Source organism: Cydia splendana, chromosome 8, assembly GCF_910591565.1.
Source record: "Cydia splendana chromosome 8, ilCydSple1.2, whole genome shotgun sequence".
Classification (NCBI taxonomy): domain Eukaryota; kingdom Metazoa; phylum Arthropoda; class Insecta; order Lepidoptera; family Tortricidae; genus Cydia; species Cydia splendana.
Window position 1 is genome coordinate 20,102,306 of NC_085967.1, and position 15,161 is coordinate 20,117,466.

Sequence of the window (15,161 nt, forward strand, 5' to 3'; positions counted from 1 at the left end):
GAGGGCACCGGATACTTTCGCCCGACTTATAGCCGGGCCAGTGAGGGGCACTCAAAAACCTATAAGTGTTTGAAAGTATACCATTTACTGGTTTTCCAAGAATCAACAGATTTTTCGCTATTTTAATATGTTTTCCGCCAAGTCAATGAAGTAATAGGGTGTCATTAACGCCATGTCAAAAATTACACGTAGACAACCCGTATAACATGTCAAGTCGGGGCGAGTGGAGCACGAAGCGTACTGACTTTATATCAAGTCAATGGCGGCGAAAAGGTTAAGCCAAAACGCTTCGCACAATGATGTCGGGATTGTCGTACCATCGCCCACTCTGTTATCTGACAGTTCGTAAACCTTATTACGGCAGGCATAAGGTCTACCGATGGACAATTAAGGGCCAGTTGCACCAACCACATTAGACAGACTGATCAATGTCAGCCGGCGCGCCCCGGAGCTTTACTATGAAACTTTCCATACATAAAAATTTAGCTAACTCTTTAACGATACGAACAGTTTAGTGCAACCGATCCTAAGAGTGTTGCTGTTCGTACATACCTTGCCGTCGCTCTTGGCGAGCACGGAGTTGAGCACGAAGTCAGTGGGTGCGAGCGCGTCCACCACGGCCACCACGTCGGGCTGCAGCGCCGAGCACAGCTCCGCCACGCCGCTCCGCACGAGCGACGCCAGCGCGGGACCCGACGCGAAACCGCCTTGGTACAGTTCCACTAAATGCCTGGAGAAAAGAAAAATATAACAGGATGGTAAAATAATAGACACACATCGTCAGACAACAATCGTCTGCTGTCTGCTTATTGACCGAGTGAAGCGAAGTACTGCGTTTCAGCTTGGGCAAAAATGCTTTCGTGTGTCCTCTGCAGGTCGCATTTTTCAACCGACTCTCAAGAAAAATTCAATCATTAAATACAGTTTTTTCGTCGATTCACTTTTTGGATTTTTTCAAACTGGCGGAGCCATGGTGGTTCACGAGGTCACAGAGCCACTGGTTTAGTTACTTCGGTTACATATTATCCAAGTTAGAGATTTTTTCAATATGAAATTTGAGAGACATTCTGACAGCACATACTTATTTACCTATACACAAATTTGTGCTTTTTTTACCCAGTACTGGCACAAAGATTGATACTGGGCTTTAGCCGCGCGCGTCAGTCTTTGGCGGACAAAAAGTTAAAACCTAAAAACAAGTTAAAGTACTCACTTATCCAACGACCATAGACCGTACAGCAAAAACAGCCTCTCCAAAATCGGCTGTAGCTCCTTCTCTTTCTTCCCAATAGCCTCCCAACAGAACAGAAGAGCTAAATACTCGGCGTAAACTTCCGTCAACGTCTGCCACTTGTACACCTGGCATTTGGCTTTCGCCTGGAACTTTGTGAGGCCGCTCGCGAGGAGAGATTCGTATTTTTCGTGGGTTTCTTTTAGGAGCCAGCAGATCAGCCATTTGTAGGTTGATAGTATGACTGTAACAAAAGGAATTAGATAAGGTTATGGTCTACACTGTATGGTCTACAGTACCAGGTTTTTAGAGATTTGTGTAGTCCAGGGGTCTCCAAACCCCAGCCCGCGGGCCAAATCCGGCCCGCGACGCGTTTCAATCCGGCCCGCCGACACCCAAAGCGAGTGCCCACTGTCCGGCCCGCGGGAGCCAGGCTCCAGGGGTTCAGCATTCATTGAGAGTGGAACTGTTCCTAACAGCAGCAACCAGACACCCTCCTCCAGCGCAAAAACCGACGGTGGCCCGCGCGAAAGTTTCTGAAGCGCAATATGGCCCTCAGGTAAAAAAGTTTGGAGACCCTTGGTGTAGTCAATCAAATTCTTTCAATCTGGGGCCCATTTCTCGGAGGATAATAGGAGGTTATGGAGTGAAACAGATGGGAAAACAAATTGAGTGAGTGAGTAGTGAGTGTGAGTGGGTGTTGATTAAGTTGAGTTGAATGAGTGATAAAGTGATCCTTTAAACACTGTCTTGACGTGATACAGTCGCCGTTCGATCTCGATTTTATTCCGATACAGTATTTTAAAGTTTAAATGTCATAAATGTGTAAAGAAACTTACATTCTTTATCCTTTAGTTGCGAAGTGTGTGTACAAGCGAAGCGGCGCTCCATAATCTCATGGCTATGGTTCAGGAATGTGACGGTTCCTAGCGGGGAGTCGACTGACTGCGTTTTGCTGCACTCGTACTGCCGGAGAAGCCAGTTGCCCGCCTGCTGGGATAGCACGCTGTTGTCACCCTCGTAGGTTACTGTTGCTTCGTGGTTGCGGCGGATTTCGCCTAGGTTTGCTCGCTGAAAATAAAACATTATTATAGCATAGAGATAACGTAACCTAACACATTGAGTGTCGGAAAGTCGCTCGGCGCGTTCTCTGGTCAAGTAGCATTCCTCTACAAAGCGGGAAAACGCTTGGATCGGCTACGACTTGCACTTGGCCGGTTTTTTATTGTATTACCTTCATAAATCCGTGTCCACCGCAGGCCTCGCGGCACTGTTGAGCTGCCCTCAGCACAGTCCAAGTTGTCATGGGCTTACTACTGGATACCATGGCGTGAATTTCTGACACCGATTCGCTCTGAAAGGGGAATAAAGAAAAGTAAAATAAATACAGTGAAACTTGGTTAAGTGCGAAACCTCTATAGCTGGGACTCATGGTGCGGTCTCGACACTTTAGCATTTTACCTCTATTAGTGGGACAAATCAAACCTCTACACCTGGGATTAGTACTTTCAATTTTATAGTCATAATTACCTCTATAATTGAGACAGAGAGTGTATTCTACCTCTTTAACTGAGACTATGTTTGAAATAGTACTTTGGCTCAATTGTTTTTTAGGGTTCTGTACCTAAAGGGTAAAAACGGGACCCTATTACTAAGACTCCGCTGTCCGTCTGTCCGTCCGTCCGTCTGTCTGTCACCAGGCTGTAACTCATGAACCGTGGTAGCTAGACAGTTGACATTTACACAGATGATGTATTTCTGCTGCCGCTATAACAACAAATATTAAAAACAAAATAAAATAAATATTTGAGTGGGGCTCCCATACAACAAACGTGATTTTTTGCCGTTTTTCGCGTAATGGTACGGAACCCTTCGTGCGCGAGTCCGACTCGCATTTGACCGGTTTTTTTATGAATGTTATAGGAATTGTATCTGATAAACTGAAATAACCTCTATTCTCACCTCTATTAATGGAACCCTCTGTAAATGAGACAGAAATTTATTTATACCTGGCTAACTGAGACACTGGTTAAGTGGAATACCTCTTGAAGACAGCTCGTTCCTCGATGTCCCACTTATCCAGGTATCACTGTAATATTTTTGTGTCGTTTGCAAGCAAAAGTCCCACTTTGTCGCTTGCCATAAGGACGCTTTGACAGGTTATTCGTATAAAGATACAACCAAATCTCTTCCTTATGGTAAGCGACTAACTTTGACCAGACTTCGACACATTTTTTTCACATTTTGAAAACATTTTCTATAGCTCGAATTTTTTCATGACAGATTGGAAAAGAAAATGAAATGAATTGCTGCGTTTTCTACATGGTAGTATTGATTGTATGTTAGTATAGTCAAGTCAATATGAAGTAAACCTTCTTCACCCAACTAACCCAACCCGAAACTTTTACCTGATTGTACTCATAGTCTAATAAAACATGGTCTTCTCTTTCCAGAGTAACACAAGCCTACGTCACGATAACATTGCCACTTTATATAGCGCTATCGCATATTATCATATAGCGCTGTCGCATGATGACGTAGGCTTGTGTCAGTCACGTGGTCGGAAGAGAGTACCAGGCGGAGTATATTATTATACCATGATTGTACTATAAACATTTTTAATGTTTTGTAATTTAAATAAACACTAATTTTTAACATTTTTGCGACAGCAAAGTACATACATATAATCTCTATATAAACATTATTTTTGACAACTTTACTCACCAAATTATCAACTTTCTGACCAGAATTCGAGGCCTCGACAATCTTCAGATATATCCTGGTGAAGCTCTCGATGTATACCTTGAACACTACGGCCGCCGCCACATAACCGAACAGCCGCCATTGCTGTAGACAGTGAGGAGGTATATAAACAGTCTAGTCGAATATCTCACTCTGCGTTAGAGGTACGTAATATACCTAGTGATATTCAGAGGTTAGTCGTAGTCACATATGCCACTTTAAGCCTAAAGCTTACGATCTATGTATTTTTAAGATGTCTGAATATCACTGTGAATAAATATTTAATTTACTAAAATATATTGTTTTTTTTTATAATAAATTAAAAACAAAGAATAATATGATATATAATAAATTAGAGCAGCGGACGGCAACCTTTTAGCAGCCAAGGGCCACATAGTAGTTAAGGACGTTGACGCGGGCCGCACTTTTGTTAATATGTGTGACTTTATCAGACATTGTTGTTTGACAATATTATATACAAAACAGCCAGGGGGCTCGCGGGCCGCAAGTGAGAGGTTCGCGGGCCGATTGCCGCTTGTTGCCGACCGCTGAATTAGAGGAACAAAAAGCGATGACATTGACCCTTTTACTTGTTATATACTAGTCTATGTATGTAGCTAATGTAGATATCTATTGACGTGTGAATATAGACAATCAGCATAAAAAATATATAGATACATAAATAAATTATGTGAATAATAATAGTCTGTAGATGATGATGATGATGATGATGATTTATTTGCTGATATCACACTACTACAAGGGCAATTACACGAAAGGTTTGAGATATGATTACATTATGGTGCCGTGACCAGGATATTATCAAAGGCCTTTTAAGAATCAACTATTTATCAGTAGAAAAAGGCGTGAAACTCAAATTTTGTCTGAGATATTGAACCTTTGCACCTACATTTGTCAAATTAAGGCTAATTTAGACGGTGCGAGAACTCTCATGAGAGCTTCATTACATTGCGGTATTTGATCGTTCGGGTGAATTGGATGTAACCTCAATAGTCCGCAATGTAACTGAAATCACATGTGAGTTCGCGCGCCGTCTAAATGAACCTTTAGCCTTTTTACTGACAAAATTGGTTTGTCAGTATGTTTGATGTTTTTTTATATAAAAGTACACTAACATGCAACTCGTACTCTAGCAGCGGAATCTCGCGCGCCGCGCTGCCGAACTGAGCGCGGGTCGCCGCGTACCGCACCGCGATCGACACGCACGACGATATGGAGTTGCAGCTCTCTTGCATTATGCCGATACGACCTGAAACAACGACAGTGTGTTCAATCATCTGATAAATTAATCATTCAATCAAATAAATTGATCAAAACCATCAATCACATCAGTCAAATTTATTTGTAAAAACACAGTCTGCACAGTTGTTATTTTATTTATAGTTTTTTGTCACGTTCAATGTTCTTTTGCTTGGAAGCAAGCGTGCAAATATAACATTGGTTTTTTTTTAAGGTTAATAAGTATCAAGAAGGAATAATATTATATGATGATAATTAATTAACAAAATCAATGATAATTGATTTTACAACATTTATTCTATTCTATAATTATACATAAATATTCATAAACAATTACTACAAAAAATTAGGAAAATATTCATAAGCGTAAAACATATATTATAATAATCTTGAAAAGCATATTAAGAATGTTTTTTTTTTAATCGATTGATCCGATAGTTTAAATTTTAAGAATAGGTACTTACTTAAAAATATATACAAAATTCTACGCAGGCATATCTTGATCTTATGAATCACTATCGTAATCTACACCATAGTCATTGCAATGGTTATTTCCATGTTATCAGTATGGTTTAAACTCAAATACTTATCTTCAATCGAAACAAAGCAATCAGCTGATTGCACGCATGATAACAAAATGGCGGACAATCCGCTAATAAACAGTTATCTGAAGGCCGAAGGAACTATATTAATTAGATTTTTTATCTTAATTCCCTTATAATTAAATCAGGAAATAATTGAATTGCATAAAATAATCAGAATCACCCATTGAGTTGTCACAATGAAATTGTCGCAATCACAACTTGTACCACGCGAACAAAACGTCGTAAGCGCCGTGAAATTCATGGCGCTTACGCGTTTATCTCGAGATTCACGCTCCGCTTATGGTTTGATGCCAAAAAAAAAACATCAACTCATGGTGCATAATACTGGTTCAAAACATTTTGAAATTAGTTTTATCTTAAGTTTTCTTTCTGTTTGTTATTTATCTTAAACCTGCAACTTGATTCTACGTAGGAGCGAGGCTTCCTGATACAGGTATAATATACTCAATAGGAAGTCCCAACCTTTTACCTTACTAACATTTAATAATGCAATAAATATTTTTTCATTTTTTTTTTTCATTTTCATTAGTCGTTCACATGACCGGTACTAACATGCAAACGAATTTTATGCGCATAAATTTAAGGTCAATTATTAAAAAAAAAACAATTACTCAATTTAATCACCGGAGTAATTTAGGTTTTTCGATCTATTAAATACTATTGTCAGTCAAGGTTAGCATATGCATGAACTAATTTATTAATTTAGGAGATCCAACGGCATAATTAAATAAAAATTGAATCTTAAGTAGAGATACGGAGCTAATTACAACTCGCAATTAGATGTGATTAAAAAAAAACATACACTTTATTAAGTAAAACGCATAGTTATCGATGCGGAGCGCACACATGTAGGAGACAAGACACGAACTAAGCATTTTTAGGGTTCCGTACCCAAAGGGTAAAAACGGGACCCTATTACTAAGACTCCACTGTCCAACTGTCTGTCACCCGGCTGTATCTCATGAACCGTGATAGATAGACAGTTGAAATTTTCACTATGATGTATTCCTGTTGCCGCTATAACAAATCCTAAAAAGTACGGCACCCTCGGTGAGCGAGTCCGACTCGCACTTGTCCGGTTTTTCTTGATTTAACTCTAGCGATGTGTACTGTGTAGACATCGCTACTAGGCGTCACAAACCCGGTTTCACCGAAATCGAGAAAACCGGAGAAACCGGTTTTTTTAATGCATGTTAATTATAAGTTGTACTGTTTTGAAGAAGGATGTCTGCCAAGAACACGTATGTGTGTTCATTTTGTGCTGGAAACGGGGCGCCCAGCACCGAAACTAATAAGGTTCAGTATTAGACCTTAAGGCAATTAGAATAGGGGTTAGAATTGACTTAATCCTATATAGATAGATTCTCAAGGGCAGCCCCCAAGTATCCTGGAAGGTTAGGAGAATAACCTCTCATATACACCTTCTGTGACGTCAGCAGTTCTGTTAGACCTGTTCGGTATTAGACCTTAAGGCAATTAGAATAGGGGTTGGAATTGATTACCTGCAGATAAATTCTCAAGGGCAGCCCCAAGTATCCTGGAGGGTTCGGAGAAGGAGCTCTCGTATACCCCCTCTTCTGTGACGTCAGCCGTTCGGTTCAGGAGATTCTCGCGCGGTATCCGGTATTGGTTGAACATCATGAACCTGGGAATAATGGGGATACGGGTTAGAAAGTAAGTAGGATAGCGACATACTCATTACCTCCAATCTGCTCCCCATATCTCCCACAATGAGACCAGGATACGTCTTCAACGTTTCTGGATCTCTGATCGGTACCATAAAAGCTTGTACCATCTCGGACAGTAAATAAGTAGGAAATTATCATACCCATTATCAATCCCGTTAACATCAATCTTCTCGCTTATATCACCCACAATGAGATTAGGATACGTCTCTAACGTTTTTAGGTCTCTCATAGGTACCACAAACCTCCAAGCCGCGAGTTATTTCTAGGATAGTAAATACGTAGGAAAGTAAGAAAGTAGCATACCCATTATCAATGCCGTCCACTCCGATCTTCTTCCCCATATCGCCCACAATGAGACCAGGATACGTCTCCAAAGTTTTTAGCTCTCTGGTGTATACCAAGAAACCGTGTAGACAGTGACAGTATAAGTACAAAAGTATCATACCCATTATCAATCCCATTGACTCCAATCTTCTCCCCCATATCGCCAACAATGAGACCTGGATACGTCTCCAACGTTTCCGGGTCTCTGATGGGTACCATAAAACCGTGTAGACCGTGACTTGTTCCATCTGGTGTGATTAGTTGAGCGAACACTAGCGCGTGGGTACATGTCCGACCTGTAAGACCGAATGAATTAATGTTGTAACAATACCACAACAAAATAAAGGAAACATTTAAGAAATAGTCATAGTCATATATTTATTCAAAAAAAACAATACATGTATTGTGTTTGAAATACATGCCTTAAAACTAAAATTAATAAATGTATCCTAAATCTTAAACATTATCATAAATTTCATCCACTGTGTAAAAGCAATTTCTCAATAAAAATCTGTTCAATTCCCTATGAAACAGCGAGTGATCCGTAATGATTTTTAGTTCAGTAGGCAATCTGTTATAAAGGGTTATGGCTTGATTAGGAACGGAATGCGCACCAACCTCGAGTTTAGGACAGAACATAACTTTCATATTTTTGGTGCGCGTAAGTAAGCGTGACGCTTTACTTTGTCTGTTATAAACTGAAATAAATGTTATATACTAAGAATAACTGACCAAGACCTCCAGTGCCCCATGCTGGAATCGAACCAGCGCCCTCTGCTATTGCAGCAGGTGCCTGAGCCTTTCGGCTACCGGGGTCACGGCGGCATAGGACGAATTTTTCCAAGTATACGCATTTCTTACTGAAGGCTTAAGGCGCCCCTTAGAGGACGCTGGTTGGATTCTAGTCTGGGGCACTGGAGGCCTTGGTCACTTTTTCTTAGTATTATGACATTTATTTCAGTTTATAATTTATATAGTAGTGTTTCTACTTGACATAAAAACAAATTAAAATATTTTCTGAAATTACCTAATACTTTGTCTGTTACCTATTTACGTAACGTGTAATCGGATTTAGAATTTTAGATGCAATTTGGAGATAAATTGAATTCCGGGGACACATAGGACAGTTTTTAATCAACTTTTAAACTTCTGTTTACTTTCAAGGGAATCATTCTACACAAGCGTGGTCGCTGGCAGACTCTAATAAACATAAAAACCGGTAAACAACATAAAACAATATGTTCTTCATTTTTATAACTTCACAAGTTGTAACTTCTGATCTTGTGAACTCAAAACGTCAGATTTATTACGCTTTACATTGTAACAAGTTGACAGTGTCAAAGGTTTCTAGTAACATATATGTAACCCATCAAAAACATTAAATCACATCGCAAACAACGCTTTACTCGTACTCGTATGTGCATTGTTTAAACTGCATGTGATTAGGGATAGCGTTATGTTCAATTCAGATTATTTTCAATAGTTGACGATTAGGTATTCTTATGCCTTTATATGGCCGTGCGATGGCCAAGTCACTCTATATAAAAAAAATAATGTAATGTTGATACGGTCACTATAACATGTTTTTAGTTGACAAATTGTTATAGGTAACAATTTATAACAAAGTTACTAGACAGATGTTCCCATGGATAGGTGGTGGAGCCTCAAACCTAATCCGCTTGGCAATCTAGGGCTAATTTGGCTTACTCTTTATTTGAAAACTCTACGGTTTTGAAATAAAGAAGTGTGTCACTGAAAATGTCACTGAAAATTCAGAGTTCTAGCTTTAGCCAGCACAAAATTACAGGAAGTCGAAAATGGCCTGAATCGCTTCTAGAAAAGGATAGTACGGCCGTGCCTCTTTGTTTTGCTTTTGCTCGACTTGGCGGGGGCACTGCCGTGCCCCCATATTATACCTACTCAGTAGTGTGTAGTATACACGACATGACATTAAGTACACACGAGCGCGTAAAACTTGTAAGATAATGAGTTTTTTACGATATGACGCTTTAGACACTTACAACTGAGTATTTAGTGTTCCTAATTACAATACCTACAATATTACGAGGGGTGTTCAATAAGTAATGAGAATGATAAGGACGCATATATAACTTATTTTATTTTATTTTTCAATATAGTTATCTTTTAATTTTAAGAGTATACACGTGCTACATCGTTTCGCTAAACATAAAATTCACTTTTTGAAAAAATCTCCTTCTTGACCCCTTAAAGCGGCGGTCGGCAACCTGCGGCCCGCGGGCCGCATGCGGCTCGTGAAACTGTCACTTGCGGCCTGCGAGCCTCTCTGGCTATGTAATATTGAGAAACGACAATGTCTGATAAAGTCATAAATATTAACAAAGTGCGGCCCGCGTCAACTTACTCATCGTTAACTACGCAAAAAAATGTTGCCGACCACTGCCTTAAAAAATCCTGTACTGCGGCGATCACGGCGTCATCATCAAATTTCTGGCCCCTGAGGTGCTCTTTTTACCGCGGAAATAGATAAAAATCGCTAGGAGCGAGGTCTGGTGAGTATGGCGGATGCTCCATCAGTTCAAAGCTAGCATCTTTGATGGCAGCCATCGCAACTCTTGTCTTGGTGAAACAAAACACCTTTGGAAAGTTTGCCTCGACGTTCCTCGCGTATAATGTCACGCATTTTTTTTGTTCTGCATATAAATTACCCGTAATAGTGGCTCCATGATCGAGGTATTCGATCATACATATATCGTGAAACATATCAAATGAAAGAGCTCATTTTGAGAATCTCAGATATATATTTTTTGTAATTTGAAAATAAATAGTTTAGAAGTTATTTAAGAAAATAGCCAATAAATGACCATCCCCCCCCTTTATCTCCGAAACTACTGGGTCTAAAATTTTGGAAAGAATATACAAAATAGTTATTTACCTATAGATGACAGGAAAACCTATTAGAAATATGCAGTCAAGCGTGAGTCGGACTAATTACTTAGTTTTTGATCCGACCCCTACGGGTTTTTTAAAGGCAATTCACTGGCGTTTCACAATAAAAAATACATTGTTAAAAATTGGGTAATGTACGGAACCCTTGGAACGCGAGTCCGACTAGCACTTGACCGGTTTTTTAGTATTTGTTGTTATAGCGGTAACAGAAATACATCTGTGAAAATTTCAACTGTCTAGCTATCACGGTTCATGAGATACAGCCTGGTGACAGACAGACGGACAATGGAGTCTTAGTAACAGTGTCCCGTTTTTACCCTTTGGGTACGGAACCCTAAAAACATGGCGCCGTGCAGTGGCATCTTCATCTGTCAAACTCCGCGGCTACAATTTATTTCTAGTTACATGTATAAAAGTAATAATGTCATTGTGCAACCGTAATTGCTGAGGAACCAGATCGCCATTTATCTATTGTTTTCATCTTCTTTTTTATTCATTTTGCAAAACAACGCAATAACTTATATAGTAATTGCTATTTAAGAGTAAGACTTATGTAATGTAGACTTTCAGAGATTACACTTTTTACGAAGTGTCTAGATAACTTATAGTGAAGGCCAGAGCACACCGGCTGCGTATGCGTGACGTGCACGTGTGCGTGCGCTAAAATGTTGGAGCTGCACACGCAGACGTCACGTAAGCGGTGTGCCGTCTCTCATAAGGATCTGTATATTACAACGCGCATGTGCACGTTTACGCACACGTATCCGGTGTGCACAGGCCTTTATAGTCAAACACTTTTTTCCGCTTGCATTGTTAAACATTTTACGTCTTTTTATTTCCTATCAACTTCGATATCTTCGATTTTATCGACATTATATGGATATCGTTACATAAGTAGATATTAGTAAACCATGGTCCCTTTAACGCTCGCCGTCGGCACACCCTATAGTATTTTTCAAACTGGAAAGGTACGATGATAGATCTCATCTCCATACAATTTATAACCTTAACATGCTAAAAGTTTGAAAAATACTATCTATAGAACCTAAATGGTCACGCACTGCGCGGTTTAAGAGTAATTTTGTTTCAGGGACGCTCCGGCTGTGGGATGAGCTATGCCGAGATTTCGAGAGACTACCGTATGTGGTTATACGACTAAACGTTGTAATATACTCTCTTTATGTTAATGGCCGACAGATATATAAATGTTGATATAATGTCAGTTTTACCTAGATTACCAACCCAGCATTTGGCAGCCTCGAAGTCCGGTGAGTGGAGCACGAATTCTCGCGTCGTCGCGTCGTACGTCGCGGTCGTGCGCATCAGTCGCGCGTCTGAGCCGTGCGCGACTTCTGTCAGCGCGAATGCCGCTAGGATCTACAAGGAAATGTTAAATATTAATTGACACGAAATGATTAATTACTTATCTTATTACTATCACTACACCTTATAAAACATAGTCCTCCGCCGCATCTGTCTGTATGTTCGCGATAAACTCAAAAACTACTGAACGGATTTTCATGCGGTTCTCATATCAATAAAGCGATTCTTGAGGAAGGTTTAGGTGTATAATTTGACAAGTGTTTGTGTAACCCGAGCGAAGCCGGGACGGGTCGCTAGTCTATTATATGTATTTGAATAGTGATGACATTGTTATTCCAATATATATGTATAGGTGAACCAGGATCTATTGAGGGTGCGCCATGTTACGGAAATTTGTTGGTACTAATTTCTAGCAATGGCAACAACTTTAATAATAGACAACATCTACCCTCTATGATAGTTGTCAATATTGACAATGTAAACATTGCTTTGTCTAGTTTCGTGTGAATTATTATTAGACTGCAATAATCATGCCGAAAGTTTTAGATTTTACAGAGAAAAAGTTGTAAACGGTGTATATAGTTATTTATTGAAATAAAAAACGTGCGGGAGAGAAATTTCTTCCATTAGAAAACATAACAAAATTACCACCTGAATTGACGGGTAAGTTTCAAACTTATGGACAAATGTCACTATAGTCAGGTCGTCACGATTTGGTTGATGTCTTGTAATAATTTGATTTGTGCATTAGGTGTATCGCATGCATCGGTATCACGGATTGCTAGCGAAGGGCGTAAGGGCGGAATTAAACGACCAAACCTAAAAAAAAGAAAACAAAAAAAGAAAATAGATTTGGATGATTTTGATTTATGTCATACGTCGTAAAATTCACGAATTTTATAGCGTAAAAACCGAAGAAATATCCAAACATCAAACTTCGCACTTATTAAAGTTGTCGGAATAAAACAAAAATCATCTGCCAATTTCCATTGTCCCCACTATACAAATTGTTGCTATATAAAATTCAAAACGAGCGCCCTCTTGACAATACTCCCAAAGTTCTGGTTTACCTATATAATATAAGGTCTATAAGAGTATTTAGAATACAATAAATTGCATGTTGCGTTGTGTATACATATATGTATTAGAATTATGTGTAGTTTTTAGAATTACCGACTTTCTGACGCATTTGGAATTACCCGGTCACATCTTATTACTTTTGTTGTGTGTTTTTTGACAATTACATTTCATTTTTGAATCGTTCCAGACTGGTATAAGTACCTACATTTCTTTTTAAAATTTACGATCTTATTGTGAAATTCTTGTTATTAAATTTGACAGCTGTATTCAATATTTTTAAAGAATAATAATAGTAATAAGGTGTAGGGGAGGGGGGGGCATTTCGACTGACTGAGCGAAAAATATGTTTTTTGCTATCTGGACATATATGTATGGCACTCTAGTTAAGAAAGTAAAACAAGGAAGATATTTGGATTAGTTGAAATTTCCTGCAAAATTCCCCCCCCATATCAATAAATGCTCTCATAATGATAAGCTTAAGCTTGACATATTTGTAATGACTATTTAAAAGTGCTAGTTGTAGATAGGCCTATGACCTACTTGAATAAAGAATATGTTTTTCACCACACCAGCTCGGAAAGGCTGACTTTGCACTTCAAAAACTGATAGCAAAGTTGCATTTTATTCACATGTGAGGCAAATTAATCAAATGCAAATTTTGAGTTGTTTTCTTATGTTTGCTGGTAGAATTGACTTTTGAATGAATGATTTTGGATGTTAATATTTAATAACATTCATTTGGATTTGATTTGGTTTGATTTTGTTTGATATTTTACATTTAATATTTGCTTCGGGTTGGTGTGGCGAAAATTTTTGTGTTTCACTCGGGGGCAAATTTTGTTTAACTCTCGTGCTTTGAAACCCTCGCAACGCTCAAGATTCCATTTTTCGAACCACTCGCTACGCTCGTGGTTCAATTTTGGAATCTTTCGCTTGTTCGGGTATCAATATTAGCACAAGCGGTTAAACAACAACTTTGCCCCCTTGTAAAACAAATAACTATTAAACATCTTTGAATCTTAAATAAAATATTAAGTTAGTGAAAGTATACATTTCACATCTTAAGTTTTATTTAGACGTTGCGAAAAACTTTTATTTAGATGTTGCGAAAACTTGCAGGCAATTTCATGTAAGTGTAAACTTCTTATCTGCAGTTCCATAAAATCGATCGATCAAATACCGCAATGTAATAAAAATAGCATGCAAGTTCTTGCACCATCAACCCTGTTACTTTATTCTTATACATATATTCCTGATGATGATGATTATGATGATGATGCTCCTGGCCGATTTCGGACACAGCTACCGTGTTCAAGCACACGGTAGCTGTGTCCGAAATCGGCCAGGAGCAATTTTTAATTCGCGTTATTAAAGTGTAGCTGCTGTGTTATTAGAGTGGAGACCGCGACTCGGCAAACGTAGTGTACGACGCCCTCCTACCAGGTGGGATGACGATCTGCGAAAGACTGCAGGCAGATGCTGGATGCGTCAAGCTGAGGACAGGGCGCTATGGCGCTCTTTAGGGGAGGGCTATGTCCAGCAGTGGACTACTATAGCCTGATGATGATGATTCTAATGATGAGAGTGTAGCTGATCCACTCTCTGGTGCGCTCTTAGGTGGCTCAACGTATCCTATCTTTTCGCTTAATACTCGAACGCATTTCGGGCACGTCAGCACACCACTAACATAGTTGTAGGGAATTCAGGTTGGCGGCCGAGCCTTAAGAAATATTATAATCTAATCTAATACCTTTAAACGTGCAATTCTTTTATATATTTCAAGCAATTTATATATTTCGGGGATCTCAGAAACGGCTCTAAAGATTTCGATGAAATTTGCTATATGGGGGGTTTCGGGGCGAAAAATCCCAGCTCCCAGATATATGTATTATAATAAATGCGATGGAAACTCTGTCTGCCTGCTACCTCTTTAAACAATTCATTCATTTCAATTTAAATGAAATTTGTTAGGTATGAATA

General features: G+C 39.2%; 1 protein-coding gene across 4 annotated transcripts in view; it reads right to left on the reverse strand.

Moving 5' to 3' along the window:
* The window catches only part of LOC134793011 (peroxisomal acyl-coenzyme A oxidase 3), a 41,277-nt gene that overhangs the window by 10,681 nt on the left and 15,435 nt on the right, over nt 1–15,161 (reverse strand). For all 4 annotated transcript variants that reach the window (XR_010144489.1, XM_063764529.1, XM_063764527.1 and 1 more), the window contains 9 exons: nt 12,008–12,155; nt 7,972–8,146; nt 7,341–7,483; nt 5,110–5,243; nt 3,956–4,078; nt 2,466–2,585; nt 2,071–2,302; nt 1,214–1,475; nt 553–730 (listed from right to left, as the gene is read on the reverse strand). Coding sequence is in view for 3 of the 4 variants with exons in the window: in XM_063764529.1 (XP_063620599.1) it covers nt 553–730; nt 1,214–1,475; nt 2,071–2,302; nt 2,466–2,585; nt 3,956–4,078; nt 5,110–5,243; nt 7,341–7,483; nt 7,972–8,146; nt 12,008–12,155 (1,515 nt within the window). In the remaining variant the exon portion in view is untranslated. The remainder of the gene's footprint in view (nt 1–552; nt 731–1,213; nt 1,476–2,070; nt 2,303–2,465; nt 2,586–3,955; nt 4,079–5,109; nt 5,244–7,340; nt 7,484–7,971; nt 8,147–12,007; nt 12,156–15,161) is intronic.